We start from the raw sequence: 26,914 nt of genomic DNA, 5'->3' as shown, positions 1-26,914 counted from the left end.
TCAGCAGGAATAACCTTCTTAGTGACACACAATATGGTTTCCGCTCTGCAAGATCTACCGCAGATGTGCTGACGGTTATATCCCACAGGATTAGTGAATCTCTAGACAAAGGCTTCCTTTCTAGGGCAATTGCTCTTGACATATCAAAGGCCTTCGACAAGGTATGGCATAAGGGCCTACTTCACAAGATTTCCAGCTACGGTATAACTGAAAATGTTTTCTCAATCATTAAATCATTTCTCTCCGATAGGCTCATAAGAGTAGTGGTAGATGGACAAAAATTGGAGGCCTGCAATATAAATATATATATATAGGGGTCAATCCTGGGCCCAGCTCTCTTCCTGATCTACATCAATGACCTCCCTAAACACATACTTAAATCATTCGTTGACATCTATGCTGATGACACAACCATCTACGGCAACACATCAAAGGCTGTAAATGACAAAGTTCTCTCTGATTCTCTCTCCTCTGATCTCGAGCGCGTGGTTCAGTGGGGGAAGATGTGGCTGGTTATCTTTAATGCATCCAAAACCAAACTCCTATCCTTACATCATCAACGCTCTGATCCCCAGCTGGCATCAATTGTGATGGATGGCTCTCGTCTGGGTGAGGCCCCATGTTTTGACAAGCTTCTGGGTTTGACCTTTACTCCTGATCTGAAATGGAACACGTACATCAAGTCTGTTGCCAAGGTCGCTGGAAAGATGGTGGGATCCTTCTACCGCTCCAGAAGATAACTCACTACTGATGCAATTCCCTATCTATATAAAAGCCAAGTACGTCCAAGGATGGAATACTGTTGCCATATCTGGGCAGGAGCTGCTAAAAACAGCCTATCCTGCCTTGACAGAGTACAAAATAGACTTCGTGGCTTAGTTGGGGATGCCCTTTTCTCTACCCTGTAACCTCTCTCCCACAGAAGAGACGTTGCGAGCCTCTCCTTGTTTTATCGTTATTTCCATGGCAGGTGCTCGTCTGAACTCCAATCTCTGGTCCCCCCTCGCCAATCTTTCACGAAAAACACCTGTCTAGCTGAATCCACTGTGAAAAATTTCCCCCACTCTATATGTGTGCCTAAATCAAAACGCGGATTCCATGAACAAAGCTTCTTTCTTAGAACTGCACGCTAGTGGAACTCTGTTCCGTCTGCCTGCTTCCCACCGGACTACAACTTGGATGTGTTCAAGTCCAATGTAAACAAATTCCTAATGAACCGCCCCCTTAAGTAAACACTTCATCAAATCTCCACACTACCGTAATGTACTTGCAATAACCCTTATCCCTGAGTGGCTTCCGGGCCTTGATAAGTGGTGATCACTGTGTAAAAAAAAAAAAGAAATGATGATGATAATGACGATGATGACGATAATGATGATGATTGAAGAGTGGATTATGATGATGACGATAATGATGATGATAATGATGATGACAACAATGCTGCAGATGATGATAATGATGATGACAACAATGATGCTGATGATGGGAAAGTGGATGATGATGATGATGATGATGGGGAAGTGGATTATGATGATGCTGATGATGGAGAAGTGGATTATAATGATGATGAAAATGATAGGGTTGATAAGGGTGATATACCATCAAACAAAATGAAATAATCAAATATTTAAAAAAAAATGTTTTTCAAAAAAGTTTCCAATATACTTACTTTTAAGCTGTATTTTTTGTGTTTCATGAGATAGGCAATCACGATTGTTACACTCCTGCTGATTCCAAATTCCGAAAAAATAAGAACAATTTGGGAATTGTCTGGAAAATAAATTGAATTCAGTAGCATTTAACACAAAGAATCGTATGTTTAACCTGCAACCTCCAAATACGAAGACGTTCAGAGTCACTTCCCTTGAAACAGTCTCCATGTTGGCAAAGAACCAATTGCCTAGCAAAACTAGATAGATCGACAAGGCAATATTCATGTAAAGAATCAGTACTTGGGAATTACTGTTTTGTGGACAATTTGCTTGTTTTCATCTTGGAGATCTTCAGACAGGGGAAGACAATTCAAGTAGACCATATCCGAAAATGTTGAAGGAAAATATGACATGGTATCGGGGTCCAAAGCCTAAGATGCTTAAATGCTAGTGGCCTCATGGATCAACGAAAAAAGTCACCCAAGCACCTATGGAACTGTTTGGAAAGCCAGCTTAGGATAAATATCAATTTTAGGATCCATAGTTTTCACCTTATGCAGTACAACTAGAAGTCAAATGAGTCACTAGATGTCTTCATCACACGAGCCACAACATTGGCACAAAAATGTGACACAGGCAACAAAAGGAGAACATCAACTGCATCAATACTGGAAGTGATGGAGATAATTACTTACAGCAGTTCCACCCTCTCTCAATGATAAATGCATGGATAGTATAACCAGAGAACCTAGGGACAAAGCCTGCATGACCTTGAATATCGAATCACTTCACCTGAAATGCAGAACATACAACACTCTTCACATGAAAATCAATTCTGGAGCATCTGACATCACAATCCTATTGAGAAATTTCCAACTGATTTATGGAACATCACTAAAGGTCCTCTCCATTCTGCAACCTTGCTCACATGTGAAACTCACCTCATATAGAGGTGATCAAATTCGATGTCTTGGAACCATCAGCTTTCCATGTCAGTATGAAATGGACAAATACAACATTTTATGCTGTAGAAGTACCAGAACCTGCAGCCGTAGATCTTATGACATGCGAAAAGTTGAAGCTAATAATCATACATGCAGACACCTTTAAAAAGTGTTTAAGTATGGCTATCCCTTCTATCAGCCAACTTATGTCACAATACCCCAAGTAGCAGTGGCAGCTCGTGCATGGAGCTGTGGGACTTTGATGTTTTATAATGCTTATATATGACACCCTATTTTCTTATAATAAATCTCCATTTGATGTCGATTTTTACCAGCATGGGAAGGTCAGTAAATAGCCAAGTTTGTTATTTTTAATAAAAGTTTTTGCGTATTATCCATTTGTGATTGATTATTTGCCTGTGTTATATATTTGAATATTTATTTGAATGTTTATTTGAATGTTTGTTTATTATTTGATTAAATATTTACTTATATATTCAAATTTCTTTTACACGATATTAAAACAATACGTAAAATTTTTGAAGCAGCAGCACCCCCAATAATCTCAGCCACGAGCCGCCACTGCCAAGCAGTCTAATAGAATCGGAACTTTTAGTGGGACCACCAAACTCCTACTAAAGGAAGATGCAGAACCTTTTCATCGACTCTCCACACAAATGCAGTATCCACCTAAAAGACAAATTGAAAGAGGAAATTAACAGGTTCCTTGGGGAAAATATGCTCTGGAAAGTTGAGGACCACATAGACTGGTGTTCCAGTTTCGCATACAGAACAAAGAAAGACAGGTCCCTCTGAATATGCATGGACCCACAGAAACTCAACACCAGCCTCAAAAGATGTTCACGCAAAATACTGACAGTGGAAGAGCAGAACCCAGCCATTGCAAAAGCCAAGGTGTTCAATAAACTTGATGCCAAGGCAGAATACCGGTCGGTCCATCTGGATGAAGAATTAATGAAGATGTTGGTTAATAAACAACTTTATTTAGGAGAGTTAGGTCGGTAAGGATTACATCCGGCCCCATACATTCTGAGGTAAACTCCCCCTTGTTTAGTTGTAGTCTGTTTTGTCTACGACATTGCGTGCATTTTAGTGGAACCACCAAACTCCTACTACTAAATTTTATTACTTAATACCAATCATGGAACAAAGATGTCATATCCCCAAAATCATATAAATTGATCAAGTAGTTTTTTTTAACAAAGAAAATCAGATTTTATTACAAAGCGAGACACTATTTTTTTGATCCGCCATCTGTTATAAATATTTTATAAATCAGGGGGACACAATTCAATTTGAACCATCAAGATTAAAATCAGCCTTATAATGGATACAATTTACTGTTAAAATTGCTAAATATCGTAAATTTTTATTTTATTACTTAAAAATAAAATCACTTGATCAATTTATCCGTACTTTTTTTAAATTATGTTGAGTTCTAAATAAGAACCAATAATATCTTTTAAAACTGGCAAGCAAAAGTTAGGATTAATAGTTATTTACATGAGGTAAACTCTAATGTTAGAGTTTGCAAAATGTACTTACCAATAAAGTCGCAAGCTGCTTCAAAAAATGGACGCAGATTCATAGAACTCTCGTCTGCTTTTGAAATATGAAGAACTGAGGAAACCCTAAAAGAAACCAAAACCAAAAATGATCAGACACAAAAGGAGAGTAGAGAATGGAGGGTTAGGGTTTACTTTCGGCAACTTCGTAACTCTCACTTCCGTTATTTGGTCTTTTAGTTCTCACATGAGCAAAACTTCTTTCTCAGAACTGCACGCCTACTCCAGCTAACTACAATATGGTCGTCTTCAAGTCTAATGTAAACAAGTTTTTGATGAGCCGTTCCATATAAGTTTACAAATTTACCGAATTTCCATCACTAATAATTACTATATTGTCCAATTTCTACTGAACACTCTTTAAACCATATTCTCGAGTGGCCTCTTGGCCTTGATAAGTGGTGATGCCTATGTAAAAAAAAAAAAAAACATTCCAGGAGCAATGGTTTTGACAAACTTGGAAAAATTGCTGTTTTCTGGGTCGGAATATATCTATTTAGCAATTATCATTGGCTAGTTTTTGATCTTGAAATAATATTTTTTTAGCTCCTTACATCAAATGGCTTCATGCTTTGTCTAGAGCGACCCTCTCCCTCCCCACCAAAAAAAATATAAATGTATAATTTATTAAACTAAAATAAAATTCATATCCTTATTTTTGGATCCCGACAGATATACGTAGTAAAGTCGTATCCTGATTACAACTTGATACTCAAAATAACATTTGATCTCTCTGCGCGCATCTTCATTTCCACCAACTGATCACGTGACATTGAGGCAATGAAATAGCAGTAGCTGATCAACCCGTACAAAAAGGGGATGCATTTTTTTTTTTACTCAACAGCAGTTACAAGTTTTTGATGAGACGTTCCATATAAGTTAACAAATTTATCGAATCTCCATTACTAACGATTACTATATTGCCCAATTTCTACTGTACACTCTTTAAACCCTATCCTCGAGTAACCTCTTGGCCTTGATAAGTGGTGACGCCTATGTAAAAAAAAAAAAAAAAAAAAATTAGGGGCCTTCCACACCATTGCCATTAGATAGCATGACGATCTACAATAATGATAACAATGCCTGCGTGTCAGCTTTCCATACCAAATATCGATTTATGCATCCTCCTCCTCCGCCACTGCAGATCATTGTTATATTAGGAATAAGCATATGGTGGCGAGAAGGAACCAGACAAACAATATAGGTTTACATTTTAAATGATTGATTTCTCAATTGTTTATTTCAAAAAACAAACTTAACGAAAGCAAAAACAAACTAATGTCTTCAAAGTTCGTGAGGATGTTCAGGAAAGAAGATTTTTGGCGTAAAGTTAACGTTTGTAATTTCTTAGGAGAGAAAAGTCGGGCGCTAATAGGAAACATGTTGAAATAAGAAATGTAAATGTCAATTCTCGCTGTTGGTGCTTCCATGTGAAGAAGTTGATGAATGATGCGCGCGAAAGTGATTGCTTAATGTTGGGAAAAAGAAATCCAACAGAGCTGATGATTACCCCATGCTGGTTGACTGACTGTGACTCTGGCCTCGACTGGCTGGTTTTGGCGTGCTTGCCCCCTTTTTATAGTGAACAGACTGGCTCCAGCGAGGGCTGTTAGGGAAAATATTTTTATATTTTCTTTCCTTGCAATGCGATTGGCTGAAAACACAACATCCCTATGCTTCCAACCACGTCAGCGAAAACAAGATGAGTTCTAGCTTTTACGATCATGATAATTGCATGGGTGTATACAGCAGCTGTACACGCCACTGAAACGTTCAACGATGTATTTGCTGCTCCTGCTAATTTTGTTGCTTTCTCGAAAAAGCTTCACAAATCGAAATGAGATCTCGTATGAACTTCATAACATCATCTTTATCTATTACGCTTGTTCTTACCTATGACTAGGCATACTGTTACTTGGTCATAGGTTACTCTTGAATTGGAAGCCATTTTTAATTTCAGAAGACTTTCCGATCGGTAACTATTCTATACAAGTCCTGGAGATGAAGAATTTTCAGTGGATAGTTGCTCTGTACTTGTTCTGGATTTTATAATTTTGTAAGCAAAGAGCAACAGACCCTTCTCGTGTAGACAAGAAAAAATTATGTGCTGGAATGCTAAGAGATTTAATTCTGGTTTCTGATTGGTTGATAACAGAACATGAACTAATTTGAGTCGTCAGTTCCTATCGGCATCATTTATAAATAGACCCTCCCAACTTTCAGGGAGCATACCCCATTATCAATCAAAAATATTGCGATAGTTACTATGTGGGACCTTGCTTAGAGGGGCACTATATAGGAAGTTGAGTAGCAAGATATTTGTTCACATTACATTTAAATTTCTGCATGTTAGTACAGTCAGGGAGGCCGAAAACAAGAAAGAATTTCCAAAGTTTAGCAGTTTCAGGTTAATTAAGGGGATGTACGTTGAGGGGGTACAAGTGCTATGAATTTGTCAGCACATATTCTATTAAAGTACTTGCAGAAAAGAGCATTGGGATTTGTGCAAATGGGTGAGGCTTTTTTTCTTGCTTATGTGCTGACGTTTCTGCTGTAAATTTAATGAGGTACTAGTAGATGTACCCTAACTATTTAACAACAATTCACAGGGTCATCCTGGATAATGCCTCAAGCTGATCGGCAAAAGATGAAATACAGAACCCTGATGAACACCAAATGATCAAACTGATTATGAAAGTACTAGCAGGTCGCCCGGTCATAAAATACTCTTAAATATATTTTGTAATGCTGTAGCTTGAGCAGAACCTTAATACCTCATTAGTAAAGCTGGTCCCGAAAGATTCAACCCTTAGGCCAAGCAAAGTGAGACTGGAGACTGAAGTCGTTAGCTAATGGCAATAATACCTACATTTACATTACATTACATTAGCTATGCATCCACTAGTAGATATCAGAATGGATGTGTATGTGTGTTTGCTAAATTATAGATTGTAATGCTAAAACCAAGAAAAATAGGAAAACAATTATTTGTTTTGGCTAAAATCGGTTTTTGAGTTAAGAGAAAATATCAGTTGCTATTAAAAATTTGATTATTAACCCATTTGACACTGACCAAGAAATGGGACATGAGATAGTAATTGTCTTTGAAACACATTGTTGAGATACAAACCATCTGGTACAGATGGTTGATTAATCATCTTCCAGCAAGAGTCGAGGTAGCAAGCGTTGATTGGAAGATGGAAAGAAATCACACCCGTAAGTGACCACCGCCCTTAGTATAAAATGCCATGCGCAGCTGTTTTTAGTCAGTTAGTGAGGCAGTCAGTTAGACAGAGTTAGAGAGTCCGAGAGTCCAAGAGACAATTAAGCCTGAATTGAAGAGAGAGTCATGGTAAAGCTCTCTGGAGTAAGCAGATCAGTTCACCATAGATGTACAGAGGAAGGAATCTTCAAGATATTTCAGAGATTCGTGAAACCTCTCCAAGAAATAACAACTCAGAAATCCAGGATGGAAACCATCATAATGAACTCGAAGCATCAGAGATATTAACATGGACAAGGTAACAGTCATTAGTTTGGGGCAGATTCAACAAGCATGACACATAAGCATACAATGACCTTTTGATAACGGACTATTAATCTACTAAGCTTCCTTCATCTACTGAGCTCCAATCTATGGTCCCTCCCTCACCAAACTTTCACAAGAAACACCCGTCTAGCAGAAAACACTATCAATAATTTCTCCCACTCTTTATCTGCGCCTAAACCTAAACGTAGATTCCATGAACAAAGCTTCTTTTTTTTTTTTTTTTTACACAGAGATCACCACTTATCAAGGCCCGGAAGCCACTCAGGGATAAGGGTTATTGCAAGTACATTACGTTAGTGAGGAGATTTGAGGAAGTGTTTACTTAAGGGGGCGGTTCATTAGGAATTTGTTAACATTAGACTTGAAGACATCCAAGTTGTAGTCCGGAGGGAAGCAGGCAGACGGAACAGAGTTCCACAGGCGTGCAGTTCCAAGAAAGAAGCTCTGTTCATGAAATCCGCATTTTGATTTAGGCACAGATATAGAGTGGGGGAAATTTTTCACAGTGGATTCAGCTAGACGGGTGTTTTTCGTGAAAGATTGGCGAGGGGGGACCAGGGATTGGAGTTCAGACGAGCACCTGCCATGAAAATAACGATAAAACAAGGATAGGCTTGCAACGTCTCTTCTGTGGGAGAGGGGTTGCAGGGTAGAGAAAAGGGCATCCCCCACTAAACCACGAAGTCTATTTTGTACTCTGTCAAGGCATGATAGGCTGTTTTTGGCAGCTCCTGCCCAGATATGGCAACAGTATTCCATCCTTGGCCGTACTTGGCTTTTATATAGATAGAGAATTGCATCAGTAGTGAGATATCTTCTGGAGCGGTAGAAGGATCCCACCATCTTTCCAGCGACCTTGGCAACAGACTTGATGTACGTGTTCCATTTCAGATCAGGAGTAAAGGTCAAACCCAGAAGCTTGTCAAAACACGGGGCCTCACCCAGACGAGAGCCATCCATCACAATTGATGCCAGCTGGGGATCAGAGCGTTGAACTGCACGCCTATGAAATTGTCTTCTGTTTTCCTGCTTTCCAGCTGACTACAATATGGCTGTCTTCAAGTCTAACGTAAACAAGTTTTTGATAAGCCGTTCCATATAAGTTAACAAGTTTAACAAATTTCCATTACTAACGGTTACTATATTGTCCAATTGTCTACTGTACACTCTTAAACCCTTATCCTCGAGTGACCTCTTGGCTTTGGTAAGTGGTGATGCACATGTAAAAAAAAACATTTCACTGTGAAGCAGTAACAACAGGACTTCTTTTCTTCCCCCTCATTTATTCTCATTTTCACGTTTCGTTCAGGGATTTACAATGCTTTTTTTTTACATCGTCTTTTAGTAGCTCAGTCGATGACTGACAAAGTCAACGTCCTCTCGTTCTGACTCTTACTTCTATCTCCAGTCTATATATCAAAACCTATTCTGTCTTTGTTTTCCAGGTCAATTCCATTGTTTATTGTTTTTTTTAAAATGGAATTCCTAAATCTATTTCATTACATAAATATCTCTGTAATGTTTTATTCATAACATTCCTAAATCTAAGTTAAAATTCCTCCGTTAGGTTTTAACATAAATATTTTAACTAAACATTCCTTTCTTCCAACACATTCACTAACTTTTTCTACCTAACAAAAATCAATAATAATAATAATCATTCAGACTTTTAGCATTGCTTGCCATAGCATAACACAGCTACTACGCTGCGGTCATAGCCAAAAGTCCCAGCATAACAAGTCAAGCATCTACTATAGAAATGTTCATAGGGTAGAGAAAGACTGTTGCAAGTAACTGCATAGTTCATCTCCCATAGATTTTGAAGTTGATTTTGTTTTCTATCAAAGCAGAATAGAGTGCTCAGACCGAAATGTATCCAAAATGGTTTCCAAATCTATCAGCAGTATTCCATTTTATTGTATTTAGAAATGAAGATTCATTCTGGAGCAGTAATGAGATTCTGACTAATGCTAAAAAGCAAATGGCTCTAATAGCCACTTTCTTTCTTTTTCTCCTTCGTTAAGATTCAATTTCTTTGTCACCTCTTAGTTTTCACAGTAACGTGCTAACTCAAAGTATTTTCAGCCATAAAAAGATCATTTCAAATCCCAAAAGTGACACTTTTATATCAAAGTAACTTAGAAACTCCTATAAAACAAACAGTTCAAAAAACGTATGCTCAGCACCCCCAGGAAAGTTGAAAAGGAATCTCCAATGACTCGCATACAAGCCTTCTTCATCTCACACACATTTAAACATTAGCGACATTTAGGTGAACAGAACTCACATCTATACACGCACTAACAAAAACAAGGTAAACCAACACACATACATATGGCCATGCTTCAAAATACTCACACATATATTACTTATATATATATAATAATAATAAATTCATATTATATATGAACATTTTGACTTGTGACTATTTACTCGACTTTCTTTACACAATTTGCATACTTGAAAACAACTTTTTTATATATATTCTTATAAAATTTTATATATAAAAAGGCTTTATTATAAAAATTTTTTTCACAATTTTAGCATTTACAAAACTCTGTTCATGTTTATAGCTAGCACTTGCTTACTGGTGACTCTTCTATACTCTCAATATTTGATTTATTTCTGTTTTTGATATGCATGCATTTTCTGTATATATCTTCATTTTTGGTGTGGTTCCTAACATTAACCAATGACGTTGTTGTTCAAAATGGTCCTACCAAGGCCAGAGACCGTGTCACACATCTGAGTATTTTTCTTGTAATAAAAGTGTCATGTGTTGAAACTATGTGCATACACACACGCACACACACACGCGCACACACACGCGTGCACACACACGCGTGCACACACACACACACACACACACACACACACAGAGGCAGTTGACAGATCTGTCAAAACTGAGTGCAGATCTGTCAAAACTGAGGTGAATAGATCAAGTAATTGATTTCACAGTTGCCAGGGTTAAACACCTGCAAGAGAACAGGTTGATATAAACAAATGAAACAACAGAAAGTCAAAGAGCGATAGTTAGCCATAAGTCATGTCGCTTAACACAGTGAGAAATAAATGTGTTTTATATTTTTCAAACAAACAATATTTTGTTGAGAGTACTTTTCTTGGCTGACAAGAAACTGATATTTGTTCAACCCAGCTACAAAATGTTTTGAGTGTCAGAAAAAAAAAGGAAAAAGCAATAGAATTCTTAACTGGGAACGATTACTGATACGCACCCAACAGCAACACTGATATGGATGCAAATAATAATGTTGCCATGGACTCGACCAGCAACATGAATACAAACTTGAACGATAATGTCGGCACAGATTAAGAGCAACCTACGAAGCCCCTGACAAATGACTCAAGTGTTGTCCCGAATGCATGCTCGAAATTACGTCTGTTCTTAAACACGTTTGCACATGTAGGTTACAGAGGTTAGTCTTAGAAGTTTATCAAAAACAAGAAACTTTCTCAACGATAAAGCAGTAAGTTCACTTTGGGAAAAACAAGAATCCGATTGATGATAATTAATAAAGAGGGGAAAAAATGTAGGAAAAGTTTGGAACGTTTTTTAATAAACTTGTGTCCACGTTTGCTTAAATAAAAACGAGGTGAAACAATTTGGCAATCGCTGTTCCTCTTACCTTTTGATTTTAGGCGGAAGGAGTTGGGAACAGTTGATGTGGGCCGAAATGTCCATCTCTTTGTGGATATAAGCAAGGCAGGCGTGTTTGAAATTTCCGAGGTAAAGTTTCGCTGGAATAATCTCGTAAGGATAGGTCTGCAAGTCATCAAGTTCCTACAGAAAGGTGTTAAAGAATGAAGAAAAATAAAAAGCAAATAAATAGATGAGAAACGAACAAATTTCTGAATTGTTTTCTTTTGTCTTCATGTTAGTCACTTATAAGCACTAAAACTATTCAACAAATAGGCATGAAGAAACTTTGAAAGATAAAATGTTAATATTACTGTTGTATATTTAAGGAGAGTATAAAGTGGACCTCAGGTTTACTGTCAACAGCCTTGTAACCTTTACTTCCCTTATTTTGTCCTTTAGTCCTCACATTCTACAAGCGATGTTTCTGACAAAGGGGGGATAATTGCTGAATCATAATCTAGCCATCTAACACTTATTGTTGGCTAGTTTTTAGTCTTGAAGTAGTATATTTTCAGTTGCTTACATCAATTGGCTTCTCACCTTGCCTAAAGCGATTTCCATAAAAAAAACTTATTAGGTCTGGAGTACAAGACATAACACCTGGCCAAAAGAAATAAAACTTGACTGATTGACACAATCTGAGCATTGGTGGTGAAAAGACAGAAGTTTGGTTTTGGATATACTAAAGGTAACTAGCCATTTTATCTCATTGTACCACATGTTACAGGTCAGAGGAGAGAGAATCTGCAAGATCCTGATCTTTATCGGCCTTTGAAGTGTTACTATAGATGGTAGTAGTGTCTGCAGAGATGTCGACTAATGAACAAAGAATGTGATTTGGGAGGTCGTTGATGAAGATCAGGAACAGAGTTGGGCCCAGAATGGATCCCTGAGTCATCCCAGTGTTAATACTATCAGCTTTAGATTTGTAGCAGCCGAAACTTGCTACAATCACAGGCAGGAGCTAATTCTCACGATTCGAGATTTGAAATCCATTTTCTCCCTAGCTTGTCCAATCACAAGCCAGCTCTCAATCATGTGACCGAGTACATAAAAGGTGAAATCTGAAACTCTTATTTCTCTTTCTCACTCGCTCCAGCTGGCAGCAGACTTTGCCTGGGGATTTGACTCCTGGCCGAATGTGAGTACAACAAACTAACTATGGCTCTCTTCAAACTCACATTTATTTCCATGTGTGGTACCCAAACGATCATAAATTTTTATGCTACAGGACTACTCTTGTCGATACACTGACACACACACCCTTTGTTCTGTCTCTACTATCGGACGCACGCTCCCACAACATTTTTTTTTTTTTTTTTTTTTTTACACGTTGGTCACCACTTATCAAGGCCCGGAAGATTTGATGAAGTGTTTACTTAAGGGGGCGGTTCATTAGGAATTTGTTTACATTGGACTTGAAGACATCCAAGTTGTAGTCAGGTGGGAAGCAGGCAGATGGAAAAGAGTTCCACAGGCGTGCAGTTCTAAGAAAGAAGCTTTGTTCATGGAATCCATGTTTTGATTTAGGCACAGATAAAGAGTGGGGTAAATTTTTCACAATGAATTCAGCTAGACAGGTGTTTTTCGTGAAAGATTGGCAAGGGGGGGACCAAAGATTGGAGCTCAGACGAGCACCTGCCATGGAAATAACGATAAAACAAGGATAGGCTCGCAACGTCTCTTCTGTGGGAGAGAGGTTGCAGGATAGAGAAAAGGGCATCCCCCACTAAGCCACGAAGTCTATTTTGTACTCTGTCAAGGCAGGATAGGCTGTTTTTAGCAGCTCCTGCCCAGATATGGCAGCAGTATTCCATCTTTGGACGTACTTGGCATACGCACTGAACACCTTTCTCTTTCTTTCTCTTTCAACTAATGTCTAATCTTTGTCTCCACAGCAGGAACTCTTTTCACGACTACTATAGATGCAAACATGCACAAACACTTAACTCTCCTAACCTGTTTCTCTCTTCTACTAATGCTACTAACGAAGATGACAAATAAAGTTGTTTATTAAATGTTAGAATGAAACTCCATTTTGTTGTCTTTCATTTCTATAGATTTCTGCCCATCAACGACCACTTGGATAAGAATTTGATGTGAAGACATTTCCAGCTATTCCGCAGCTGGAAACCTTATGAAGTAGATTTTGGTATATCAAGAACTATTGCTCTAGAAACTAAACCTTCACCTATAGATTCATTAATCCTGTGTGACATTACTGCATATTGTCAGCTGATCTGTCAGAATGGAAACCATATTGCATGTCAATGTATAAGTTGTTTTTGCTAAGGTGATTGACACAAACTCAAGCAATTTACTCATGATGCACAGGAGGCTGATTGGTCTGTGCTAAGATGCGGAAGACCAATTGCCTGTATTTTTAAATACTGGGCAAAATGTTGAGGTTTTCCAGAGTGTTGGGAAACATCTTTCCTTTAGGCAATGATTGAATAACTTTGTTAGTATTGGAGATAGTTCCAGTTGTGGCTTTTTGAGCATGATGATGATTGAGATGTTGTCAGTGCCAGTTGCTTTGCTGGGATCAAGGGTCTTCATAAGTCTGGAAACGTCTCAGACAGATATGTGGATGTTGCTCAGAGTATTGCCAGTCTTAGGTGGAAATTCTGAGTGTAGGTAGCCATTATCATACAAGGTGGAGTTTAATGCAAAGTTTTTAGCAAAGAATTTGGTTTTGTCAGATGTTGAAGTAATCACCTCAGGACCGTTAATGATGTTGGGATGGACGTTACACATCTGTTATGCATCAAAATTCGTGGAAACCTACCTTCTGCTTCATTACTTTAGACTTTACAGTTAGAGTGAAAGATGCTCTCACATTTTCGATGACATTTTGGCAATGGATGCTAGCAGACCTATAGGTGGCTTTAGTTTCTGAACATCTATTTCGTTTAAAGCAATTAAAATAGGGATTTCTATGTTCAATTGCAGCAGCACACTCAGGGGTTTACCATGGTTGGCTATTTAATTTCACTTGAAATTTTTTAGAAGGTATATAGTTCTCTGTGCCAGTAGTCAGCCAATCTATTAAGTCAGATGCCATGACGAATACATCCTTTTTGAACATGGAGCATAGAGGTATATCTGATATGAACGTTCGAACATTGTCTCAGTTAGCCATAGAAGAGAGATACACAGTACGGAGAAGAAGGACGTTGTAAGAGTATCTTGTGTAGGAGACGGGGAGTCTCGTCGTGGGCGACGAAGCGTTTCACTGAAGAACCACGGCAACACACAGCAAACCAACAAACAATGACAGCCACGGCACGAAGGTAACTAACAAAGCTCAGCTGACTGCACGAATAGAAACGGAACCCAACGGTCACTGTACTGATCGCCACGATCGTCAGAACCCGACTGCCTCGCACCTCCAATGGACCGATTTTTATTACTCAAGATGGCCTAGCTAATTTGCATCCCCGCGAGATCTTGCGCGATCCTGCAAGATTCCGTCTCTAATAAAAGCAGGCAGGCGCCATCTTGAAACTCTTTCTTCCGCTGCCCCGACCACAGGATCAGCCACCACCCCACACGCCAGGCACACACGGACCCTCTTGCGCCGAGGGCTACGGTTAGTCTCACACTCCCCCCTGGTCTCCAGATCACATACGTGACACGGCGGACGTGGCCGTTTGATTCGAGCACTCCTGCGGAGGGGTATTACCGGGACTTCCTCATCGAAGCTCTCAGAAGTGGCATCGGAAGCATCAGCATCAGCATTAGAGCTCGCAGTTGAGTCATTAGGTCCATGGGGCACAGGTTGGATCCATCGCTCATCGTCGGATGACTCGCTCCTTCCACTGCTCGCAGTTGAGTCACCAGGTTCGTGGGGCACGGGTTGGATCCATCGCTCATCGTCGGATGACTCGCTACTTCCACTGCTTGCCGATTGGTCAGCGCTTAGAGCGGGCCGGACATCCCTTACGTGGCGCGGAGTATCATCGACTAGTATGGCCTGTTCACTGATGACGCCGGTGACCCGCCCCCTCCAAAAGCTGCTGGTGCACCGGCCGCCGGGTGGCTTCACCCAGACGGTGTCTCCCACTTGGTACGCCCCCTGGGGTTCTCGTTGGTCGGGTAGACACACTTCAACGTCCTTGACGTGCACGTGATAGTGATGAATCACATCAGCGGGCGCACTGCCGCCAGTCACGGTGTCCTTAGGCGTTGTGTTGTATCTGTAAACCGCCTCCGCGATCGTACACTTCTTCCTGGCCGCGATCCTCTTCACGGTTCGGTGGCATCGCTCCGCTATGCCGTTGCCGCTCGGCACATACGCGCATCGGTGTCGAAGACGGATCCCCCAGTCGTCCATAAAATGCCTAAATTCCCTGCTGCAGAACGCCGTGTCGTTATCCGTGAGGATCTCCTCAGGCGGCCCCCTTTCGTAGAATATGGATTCCAATTCGTGGATGACACTGGTGGAATCCTGCCTTGCCAATTGGCGCCAAATCGCGAACCTCGTTGGCCCGCAGTCTATCAGCGTGAGGAAGTGTTGGCTGCCGTAGTGGGTTATATCCATACCCAACCGACTCCAAGTCGCGTCCACTCCCAGCTGTCCTTTCCGCCATCTGGCTGGGGCGGGGTCGATGGACTGGCACGTTTGGCACTCCCTGACCACTGCTCTTACTGCGCTTTTTGGTATTGATGGTCTAGCCAACTTCACAAAGTAGTAGGTCCGTTGTACTCCGGGGTGCCCACTGTCGTGATGTATCTTCCTGATTTCGTCCTCCTCGATGGAGGCAGCACACAGAGGCAATGGCTTAGCTTCTTTCTTCATAGCCTCATACCATCTCCGTGGTACCCGAGTGAGCTTGTCGGCGAGGTTGTAGTTCGAGGTGACGAGCACTACGTCTACGGACAGGTTGTACTCCGTCACCAGTTTTTTCACAGTCTCGAGCCTCCGTCTTATCAGCATTTCGCTGGCTGCCTTGGTGCGTGCCCTGGCCTTGCTCGTGAGTGTGTCCGACACCCAGTGGTGCACGCAAAGTGAGTCAGTGTGCACACGCAGTTTCTTCACTTCCCATTGAAGTGCCAGGTTAATGCCCTTTATTACAGCGTCGAGTTCTGCCAGGTTGATATGGGCAGCATCATTCGCCGGTCGCAGCCAGCAGGCATCCTCAACTACGGCCCCATCTTTCTCCAAAACTACACCGATCGCTAGAGAACTTGCGTCCACCCACACGCTCAGTTCGTCTCCCTGCACGCACCAGTCCCCTGTGGCGGGGTCATTCTTTTTCACACTAGCGACGGTCTCCTTTAACATTCGAACCAATAGTTCGTCGGTTATCTCATCGTCCCAGCCTTTGGTGACCGCATTTGCCCTCCTTTTTATGACGCCTGTCGCTGCACGAACCCATCCGCATACTGGAAGGTGCCCCACAAGTTTCCCGCACAGGGAGAACACGGCACGTCTTGTATAAACGTCGGGTACGTCGGGAACTGCGGTTCCACGTCTCCACTTCAGGATCCCTCGCTCCTCTTGAACGCTCAAGCCCAATACGCGGGCACCATCCTCAAGCCGCTCAGAGTCCTTGCAGTTTAGACCAAACTCGGCAAGTTTGGCTCTTACGCGCGAAGAGGACACGATATCTTCGTTCACGTATATATCGTCAATATACGCCGATGTTCCCTTTCTGATCCATTCTTCTTGTGACAACACGGCATTGACGATAGCCTTCATTATCTGGGGTGCTACGTTTAGCCCAAATCCGAGTCGCGTAAGACAGTATCTCTTCCCGGAAAACATCACTGTCTGGAAAGGCCACATCGCCTCGCCGATCCGGACCTGCAAGTATGCTTTTCTCAAGTCCAGTAGGGACACATTGGACCCCTGCCGGCGCCACTCTCGCAGCTTGCTGGCACAGACGTCGGCGTCCGCTGTGAACGCATCAACGTGCGCATTCAACTCACGGTAGTCCATTACCGGGCTCACCTTTGACTTGTTAGGTTGGGCAACTGCCATCAGCGGTATCAGGCCCTTGGGGGGTCCAAGTTTGTCGTAGGGGTATGGAATCAGCCAACCGTTCTTAATCCATTCACGGAGCTCGCTTTCGTATGCAGGCCTTACCTGGTCGGGCATACGGTACTCTGCCACTTTGTTTTGTAGTTTGGCCGGTTCCTTGTCCTCTGACCACCTCCAAGTGGCGGTCCACGCCTTCTGTTGGTCGTCGAATTCCGCACTGAAGTCCGGCTGGTCGAATCTTAGTGCTGCGCACACCGGGGGCCTATCCTGAAACTCTACAACGCCAGCGCGCGTTATGCGCACGCCGCCCAGGGCTTTGATGGCATCGTAGCCTAGCAACAGGTCGAAACTCAGCGGCTTTTCGCGTGTCACCAGCGCTTCGACGTTGGCCGAGTTCCCAGTTCTTGTGCGAATGTGTACCACACCCACGCCGCAACACATTCGTATTTTTCCAGTGATGGTAGTTATCCTGACGTTCTTCTTTTTCCACGCCCGACAGAAGTCCGCACACACTATGGTGCGGGAGCAACCGGAATCAAGGAGGGCTGAACATAACGTGTCATTAACTCGGACCTGAATGACAGGGAGCGCCTTGTTTATTTTCTGTTCGGGGAAGACGTCGGCACTGGCACCTTGTCCCCGTCCCCGTTTCCCGCACAGTCTCGGGCCATGTGCCCAGTCTTGTTACAGCGGTAGCAGCGAACAGCTGTCGACCGCCTTCTACAATTTCTTGCCATGTGGCCCCGCCCGTTGCATCTGTAGCAGATGACATCACCTTGCGGGCTGGGTCCCTGAGACAGTCCTTCGCCACTTGGTGGGGCCTGTGCGACGGCGACTACCGGTTCCTGCACCGTCGAGTCATCCTTCATTATTGTCCTGGCTCTGTCCACTAGGTCACTCAGCGGTAGTGAGGACATGGTAGAGGTTGCTCGCAGGAGCTGCTTTGCTCCAGCGGGGAGTCCTGACAGGAATTTGTAGGCTAGGGCCCTCTCGGGAAGACCGCCGAACAACACCGTCAGCTTCTTAAGTTCGGCGAGATACACGTCCACAGTTTCGCCCAAGCGTATAGACCTCGTCTCAAACTGCTCCCATGCAGTGGCGGGGTCAGTGGCGAAAGCCCTGTACAACGCCGCCTTGATACTCGAGTAGTCACACTTCTCCTCAGCGCTGAGTTGCTGATATACAGCGAAGGCCCCGCCGGTCAGCCGCAGAGGAATTACGCGCTCGACATTTTTCACGCCGGATAACTGACAATGTAACTCGACCTTCTCAACCCAGCTGAGTACCGGGTCGGATCCGTCGAATTCCGGTATCAACTTTAGATCGAACCTATCCGCCATTGAAGAAAAGAAAACCAAGTTCGGAGTGGGGGGGGGGGCCGAAATAGCTTGTAAGAGTATCTTGTGTAGGAGACGGGGAGTCTTGTCGTGGGCGACGAAGCGTTTCACTGAAGAACCACGGCAACACACAGCAAACCAACAAACAATGACAGCCACGGCACGAAGGTAACTAACAAAGCTCAGCTGACTGCACGAATAGAAACGGAACCCAACGGTCACTGTACTGATCGCCACGATCGTCAGAACCCGACTGCCTCGCACCTCCAATGGACCGATTTTTATTACTCAAGATGGCCTAGCTAATTTGCATCCCCGCGAGATCTCGCGCGATCCTGCAAGATTCCGTCTCTAATAAAAGCAGGCAGGCGCCATCTTGAAACTCTTTTCTTCCGCTGCCCCGACCACAGGATCAGCCACCACCCCACACGCCAGGCACACACGGACCCTCTTGCGCCGAGGGCTACGGTTAGTCTCACAGACGTGTTATTCTTTGTTTTACTCTTAATTGAGACAACCGAGTGGTCGTAAGATCCCAGTGGAGAAATCACGGAGGATGGGTACAGTTCAGGGCAGGTGAAAAAAATCTACAAGCCCTGGAAATTTATCATCAGAATCTGGAACATGAGTGGGTTCATCAACGTCCTGGGTTAGATCATAGGCAAAATCTGCGTTCGAGGACTTTTTGCCGTTAATTTTAATCTAAATGATCAAAAGATCCAAATAAAGACATAACAAAGGATGAGATCAGTTCAGGGCAGGGGGTCAAAAAAGATCCAGAAGGTTTGTAAATTGGTCATTGGCATTGGGAACGTAGGTGGATTCGTCAACAACCTAATTAGATTGATTAGTTAAGAGAGAAATTATGACAGATCTCCTTTCATAATGGGTCCTGGATATGACCTTAAACTATATCCAGTGGTGAGGCCCCAGCTTGCAGGCTTTGGGGAGTGTGGAGTCACCCTTTAATTACCATTGCTCCCAGGTCCACTCTGAACCGGAGTGGTAGTACCTGTTAGGGTCCCAACTATGGGTTGAATAGAAAATGATTTGAAAACAACAAATATATTCTATTAAAAATTTTTCTTCAAAATCTTTGGATTCGGCATTAAATAACCCGAAAAGGGTTGATATGCCGTAAAACAAAAACAACCAACCAACCAACCTTTCATAATGTGTCTTATTTAAAAAAAAATTTTTTTTTTTTAATTTTCTTTCTTTGAAGATTGTAACGCTAGGTATGGGGCAGCCAAACCAGCTACCAACATTGCCCTTCTTTTTATTGTAACCAACCGAGAGCTCTTTTTAGTATCCTCGCTTAGAGTGGATCAGCTATTTAATAATATGGACATTGAAGTTATCACAGACGTGAATGTTTGCTAAGGGATGAGCAGTCAGAATATGGTCAATTTGATTCACGATATTCTCAAATGAAATGTGGTGCTGTGGCGTAAATACTACTTGGGAGCACATGTACGGTAGGTTGGCGGGTCTCCTTACCACAGGAGAAGCCATTCCTAATGTAGGCACATATTCCATGACATTAAGTTAGAATAACCTTTGATTGAGAAATCGACCTAATGAAGCATTTTTTTTTTTTTACAAAGGAGTCACCACTTATCAAGGCCTGGAGGCCACTCAAGGATAAGGGTTAATGAGTGTACGGTAGTCAATGGGACAATATCATGATAATCATTAATAGTGTAAATTTGGTAAGTTGGATTACTTCACAGGCGTGCAGTTCTAAGAAAGAAACTTTGTTCATGGAATCTATGTTTAGGTTTAGGCACTGATAAAAAGTGGGGGAAATTATGGATAGCGGTTTCAGATAAATGAGTGTTTTTCATAAAAGTCAGGCCAGAGGGAATTATAGACTGTAGCTCAGATGCCATGAAAATAATGATAGAGCAGAAACAAGTACACAACGTTTCTTCTGTGAGAAAGAGGTTGCAGGGAAAAGAAAATGGCATCCACCACTAGGCTACCAAAGTCTATTTTGAACTCTATCAAGACAGGATAAGTTCTTCTGACAGCTTCTGCTCAGATGTGGCAACAGTACTCCATCCTTGAACGTACTTGGCTCTTATACAGGTAGAGAATTGCATCAGCAGTAAGATATCTATTGGAGTGGTAGAATGATCCTACCATTTTTCCAGCAACCTTGGCAACGGATTTGAGATATATATATATATATATATATATATATATATATATATATATATATATATATATATATATATATAGATTTTTTTTTTTCTAAGAAACCTTCCGACTAGTAATATATCTCCACCCAGACAATGCTAATAAATAAATGAAATATCATTAGGATAAAATTTAAAAAAAAAGCCTTTACCCTTATTGTGTAAATTATTTTCTGTGTCCGCAGGAACGGGTAAAGAGCCGAGAATCGTTGATAGCCACCTGGAAAAACAAACTTAAATTTAAAATCAATATTTACAGACTACTAGACAACAACTGGCCCATTGAGTCAATATTTGTCATACCTAACGTGTAAAATTATCATACGAAATTTTAAAAGTTGGACCTACATAGTATTTAAGCTGATCTATCAAACTTTGATTCCGATGAGCCAATTTTCATTTGTTTTTGTTGTCCCATGTTATTCATACTATAGAACAGTAGATTCGTTGGTATCTTTGTTCGCCCATTAATGAAGGAAAGCGCACTGTAATATATTTAGCAGAGTTACTTCCCTTGCACCATTAATTCTAATGGGATTAATTATGGCCCTTTATAACCAGAGGCCGTAGCTGTTTTTCCAATGTAATGAGTGTAAAAAGAGAGAGAGAGAGAGAGAGAGAGAGAGAGAGAGAGAGAGAGAGAGAGAGAGAGAGAGAGAGCATGGGAGCGGCCATTTTGGTGCGATCTTAACCACTGCTTGTTTTGTTAACATGTTGATTCAGTCTCGTGTGTTTTTATTCATGCTAAGAGTTACAGCAAGTACACGTTAAACACAGTGATTGCTTTTCTATAACTCTTAGAGTTATCTCCCTTCAGACGAATGACGAGTTCGTGTAATGAGACAAGCTATGATGAATCTTAACAATGAAGGATTAACAATAAGACACAATCGATTGACAAAATATATAAATAAAGGGTACTTGTACAGTTTAGTCAAGACATTAAAAAATGAAAATATCGAAAAATGTTTAAATTGTATGTATCCGTTATGGGACGAAGTTCTCTGAAAAAAAATTTCACTTAATTTCATCAAGTAGTTTTTTTTTTTTTTTTTTTTTTTACAGCAAAAAAAAAATTTTGGGGTTTGTATTACTGTACACATAGATTCGAAAAAGTTGTCAAAAAACAAATATATAACAAATAAATGTTATCAAAGGCAAGATAAGTTACTTTTCTACCTAACTGGATATATTTTTTGTGTTTTTATTCAATGTAACATGTTTATTCAGCTCGAAAAACATGCAGCGTTTACCGATGTATTGGAAAATTCAAAATGGCGCCAGACTGTTTCTTTAACACGGTAAGTTTGGGAAAAGATGTTATAAATAATAAACTAGACAAAATACTATTAAAAATCAACCGAATATATGTCAACTTATGTCATGGTAACATATATCGAGCGAATTTCTAACAGTATTTTATCTAGTTTATTATTTATAATACCTTTTCCCAAACTTACCCTCTCCGAGAGAGAGTCGGCCGCCATTTTGAATTTTCCAATACATAGGTAAACACTGCATGTTTTTCGAGCTGAATAAACATATTACACTGAATAAAAACACAAAAAATATATCCAGTTAGGTAGAAAAGTAACTTATCTTACCTTTGATAACATTTATTTGTTATATATTTGTTTTTTGACAACTTTTTCAAATCTATGTGTACAGTAATACAAACCCACAATTTGTTATGATACCGAGCAAAAGATTCGATTTTTAGGAAGAAAAGCTAGTATTAAAGATGGGAAGGGGTGTCAGCGCCTTAACTGGAGTTATCTCCCTTTGGCATTTCTAAAATTCAAACAAAAAATTTTTTTTAAATCCAAGATGGCTGCCTTCAACGCGCGTTCATAAAAACGTGTTTTTCCGCTGTAAAAAAAACAAACTACTTGATGAAATTAAGTGAAATTTTTTTTTCGGAGAACTTCGTTCTATAACTGATACATACAATTTAAACTTTTTTTTTTCGGTATTTTCATTTTTTAATGTTTTGACTAAACTGTACAAGTACCAAATAAAGTATTACAAAACAAAAAATATATATTTATGTCAGAGATGACATTTAAGTCTAGTGAATGAGTTGCAAACAACACCACAAATCGAACATGAGTGATGACTGTTGGAGATGGTTAGTGTTCGTGTATGTGCTGAAAGAAAAAAAAAAAAAAAAAAAGAACTCTTTAACTTCCGCTTATACTCTCTGGAAGTGAGTAGCTTCCCTTGAGTTTTCTTTCCTGTTTTTTTTTTTTCTTCTTTCCTTAAATAAACTGCAGATTCGCAGTGACTCATTTCCTGTTTAGTTCTCAGTAAAATGAAGCTTCTTTCAAGTTTCCTCAGTCTTGGACTATTTTTTATTACAGTGTAGTACATATCTTGGTCATTGATCGTTCTTCTTTCAATTTGATTATATGATTTCCTTCAACAGTCTTGATTTCTTCCTGGCATGTTCGTCTCTGTTTGTTTCTATCAAGTGGCAAGTCCTCAAAAGATTTAATTGGAATATTTAAGGCTGAAAGATTGTACTTACGTCTGTCCTTCTATCTGAGCCAGGGTCTGCTAGTTCTTTGTTTACTGATTTTTAGCTTACTATACATCAGAAATTTTTTGTATACATTGTCAAATTATAAGGTTTCTTAAAAAAAAACCCTAATTTTTACAAACATATTAAATTTTATAAAACCTCCAGTATTAGCAAAAAAAAAAATCTTAACAATGAAGGATTAACAATAAGACACAATCGAATGACAAAATATATAAATAAAGGGTACTTGTACAGTTTAGTCAAGACATTAAAAAATGAAAATATCAAAAAATGTTTAAATTGTACGTATCCGTTATGGGACGAAGTTCTCTGAAAAAAAAATTTCACTTAATTTCATCAAATAGTTTTTTTTAATTTTTTTTTTACAGCGAAAAAACAATTTGTTATGGAATATTTAAGGCTGAAAGATTGTCCTTCTATCTGAGCCAGGGTCTGCTAGTTCTTTGTTTACTGATTTTTAGCTTACTATATATCAGAAATTTTTTGTATACATTGTCAAATTATAAGGTTTCTTAAAAAAAAACTAATTTTTACAAACATATTAAATTTTATAAAACCTCCAGTATTAGCAAAAAAAAAAAAAAACATTTTACGAGAAAAAATAGCCTTTATCCTGCATATTATAATATTATAAGATGAATATGCTAATGTTATCAGCAAATTAAAAAAAGATTTTCAAAATATAATCTTAATCAACTTAAAAGACGCAAAAATGCATCCCAAAATCTAAAATCAAATAAAATCAATCACATTCCACACTCTAGAAACAACTTTTTTCTATCTGCTAAGAGGGATGCAGTAATATGCTACTTTTCTAGGCGCAGGCAATGTTACCCCTATGTGTAAGAATACACGGGACACAGCAGAACTCTCCATACTAAATCCTGGCTAACATGTTTTCATGTATTCTTGTATTTAGTTAAAAAAGATCAGTAGACTATAAATTACTAGTTACCACACATTATACAACATGGGTCAAACAATATCTTGGAGAATCCAAAAAGCATATCAAAACATAAAAAATCAAACAAAACCAATCACGAAAATAGTCAAATTCCACTCTCTAAAAACATCTCCACAAAGAAGAAACATTGTAAAAGCTGTCTGATTCTGAAAAAAAAAAAAAAAAATACAAAGAAAAAAAAAAAATGCATTTTATCTTAGATATCCTTAAAATGGTTAATATGTCATTAAGCATGGACAAACAAACAAACAAACAAACAAACAAACAAACAAACAAACACTCTAATGTTCTCTGTGACTTCCTTGTCTGAGTTATTAACCTTCTTAGAAAGTAAACATCAGTGCTTGAGTGATTTTGTCTACAGGCAATCAATAGCCTGGGTTTTCTGCATTATTAACACAGTTTCCACAAAGAGACTGATTCGTAAATCTTTGTTTCTCTCAGCTCGAAAACCTAACGTCATTCATCGTCATTTGACCATAACTTGGTTTTCTTTGCCCCTTGCCTAAACTTTACATTACCCGTCTCTGGTAACAATTCTTTTTTACAAATCTGTGTTATTAGCATGCACTCAGTGTGATCCTTGTCAAAATTCACACTAGTTAACTTAATCGCCATTTACTTAACAACAAACAAACCAAAGAAATTCTCTGATTTTCCTTGTGTACAATAAACATTCTTCAAAATTAAACAGTGGCATCTGAGTGATTTTGTTAGCAGACGACAATGAGTATATAATTTACACAAATCTTTTTCCAGTTGAGAGACATCATAGAATTTTTAGTCCTATTGAATGTGTATATAATGGCTCCTACACACGTCATGGACAACTGAAACTGGTATCTCTGACTCAAATTAATGTTAACTGTGTTTTTTTTACAAAAATGTTTTACCAGTGGAAAGACATCACAGAATTTTTAGTTCTACTTAATAGTTACACTTACCTGAAAGAACCTTCACAGGATAACGACTTCCTTCCTCCCACAACGATTCAGAAAATATTATAATTGGTGCTACAAAATAATTATGCAAAAATTAATGAGATTAAAATTCCAGTATGAACATATTATAAATTGAATTTTGACTTTCTTGAATTGGGCTTCTTCATTACTTCAACCTTCTTCGAATTGGGATTCTTCATAATCTGAACTTCCTTTGAGTGACTTTCTTTTTAATTTGGATGTCATTGAATTGGGCTTATTCGCAATGAACTCAATTGATTGACCTTCTTCATAATGTGGACTTTCTTAAATTGGGTTTCTTAATAAGCAGGATATCCTCAAATTATGTTTCATAATTGGGGCTTCCTCGAATTGGAATTCTTCATACTTTGAACTTCCTCGAGTTTCTTCATGATGTGGGCTTCTTCATAATCTAAACTACCTTGATCTGAACTTCTTAATTCGAATATCTTTGAATTTGACTTTTTCATAATTTTGATATCCTTGCATTGGGCTTCATAATTTGGGTTCCCTAGTGAGCTATGGACGTTTGTTACATAAGCCTAAGTCAAGAATAGATATAAAATGATTTGGTCTTTTTCATGATCTGGATTTGGTCACGTAAATATTATGAAGTGTCATCTGGATTTGGTCACGTAAATATTATGAAGTCTCATCTGGATTTGGTCACGTAAATATTATGAAGTCTCATCTGGATTTTTATTTGTGGAAAAATTGTTCAAACATTGTATCCTTTTTAGCTGCTTTTTGCTTTAGTAAGAATCTTTTTAATGTAATAATTTTGTGGTATTTGAAAATCCAGAGATACTGTGTTTTATGTCAAAGATTCTATTTGCGCTGTTTCATGTTTTGTCTGTGTAAAATTGTACCATTGTACAATTTTACACAGACAAAACATGAATTATCTTTGTTCTGTTCTTATTGTGTGTGAATAAAAAATTTGGCGAAATACCTGAGCAGTTCAGATTAGTAACTTTTTTTTGGGGGGGGGGATAATGGAGAAAGGAAAATAGCAAAATGTTTATTTCTATAAAAAGTGATTAAAAAGTTCTCTTGATTTTTGTGGAGGGGGGGGAGTAAAATGGCAGAATTCACTGTAAAATGTGAGATGATTTTAAACTCTACTCAGTAGAAGATGGTTGAAATTCACTCTTCTTTTTTTTTTCTTCTACCTCAATAGTTGGTTGATTTTAACTCCTGGTATGAGAGTCCCGTACTAGTGAGCAGGTGCTTGTCAAAAAACGAATTGCTTTGCAGGATACGCTTTTAAGGGAACTAAAAAATTTGGCTAAAATAATTGGCTGGCGAAAGGATTCAATAGTTAGATGAACACTTGTGATTTCTTTTCACCAGATGGTCCAAAAGCAGTATGAAGCATTCCATATGTTTCTGTGACATTGTTTCCAAGTTTAAAACAGACCTTTAATGCATAGCGCCCTTCTAAAGTGTCCTCACATCCAGATTGCATTTTTGAAATTCAATCAGGCTTTACTAGGATGTATTCCTATTCCTGCTGTAGCTGTTCATCT

The 26,914-nt window shown here is 39.6% G+C and overlaps 1 protein-coding gene across 5 annotated transcripts in view; it reads right to left on the bottom strand.

Annotated features, from left to right (window-relative positions):
- The window catches only part of LOC145255843 (serine/threonine/tyrosine-interacting-like protein 1), a 74,343-nt gene that overhangs the window by 34,775 nt on the left and 12,654 nt on the right, over positions 1 to 26,914 (bottom strand). For all 5 annotated transcript variants that reach the window (XM_080114585.1, XM_080114584.1, XM_080114583.1 and 2 more), the window contains exons 4-8: positions 25,368 to 25,436; positions 21,070 to 21,137; positions 11,380 to 11,534; positions 4,163 to 4,248; positions 1,670 to 1,770 (exon numbers count right to left, since the gene is read on the bottom strand). In XM_080114585.1, coding sequence (XP_079970711.1) covers positions 1,670 to 1,770; positions 4,163 to 4,248; positions 11,380 to 11,534; positions 21,070 to 21,137; positions 25,368 to 25,436 — 479 coding nt within the window. The remainder of the gene's footprint in view (positions 1 to 1,669; positions 1,771 to 4,162; positions 4,249 to 11,379; positions 11,535 to 21,069; positions 21,138 to 25,367; positions 25,437 to 26,914) is intronic.

Source organism: Euprymna scolopes, chromosome 31 (genome assembly GCF_053919585.1).
Source record: "Euprymna scolopes isolate OS-2025 chromosome 31, ASM5391958v1, whole genome shotgun sequence".
NCBI classification, from domain to species: domain Eukaryota; kingdom Metazoa; phylum Mollusca; class Cephalopoda; order Sepiida; family Sepiolidae; genus Euprymna; species Euprymna scolopes.
The sequence above is the reverse complement of the archived record's forward strand: the minus strand, read 5'-3'. Positions and strand labels throughout refer to the sequence as shown.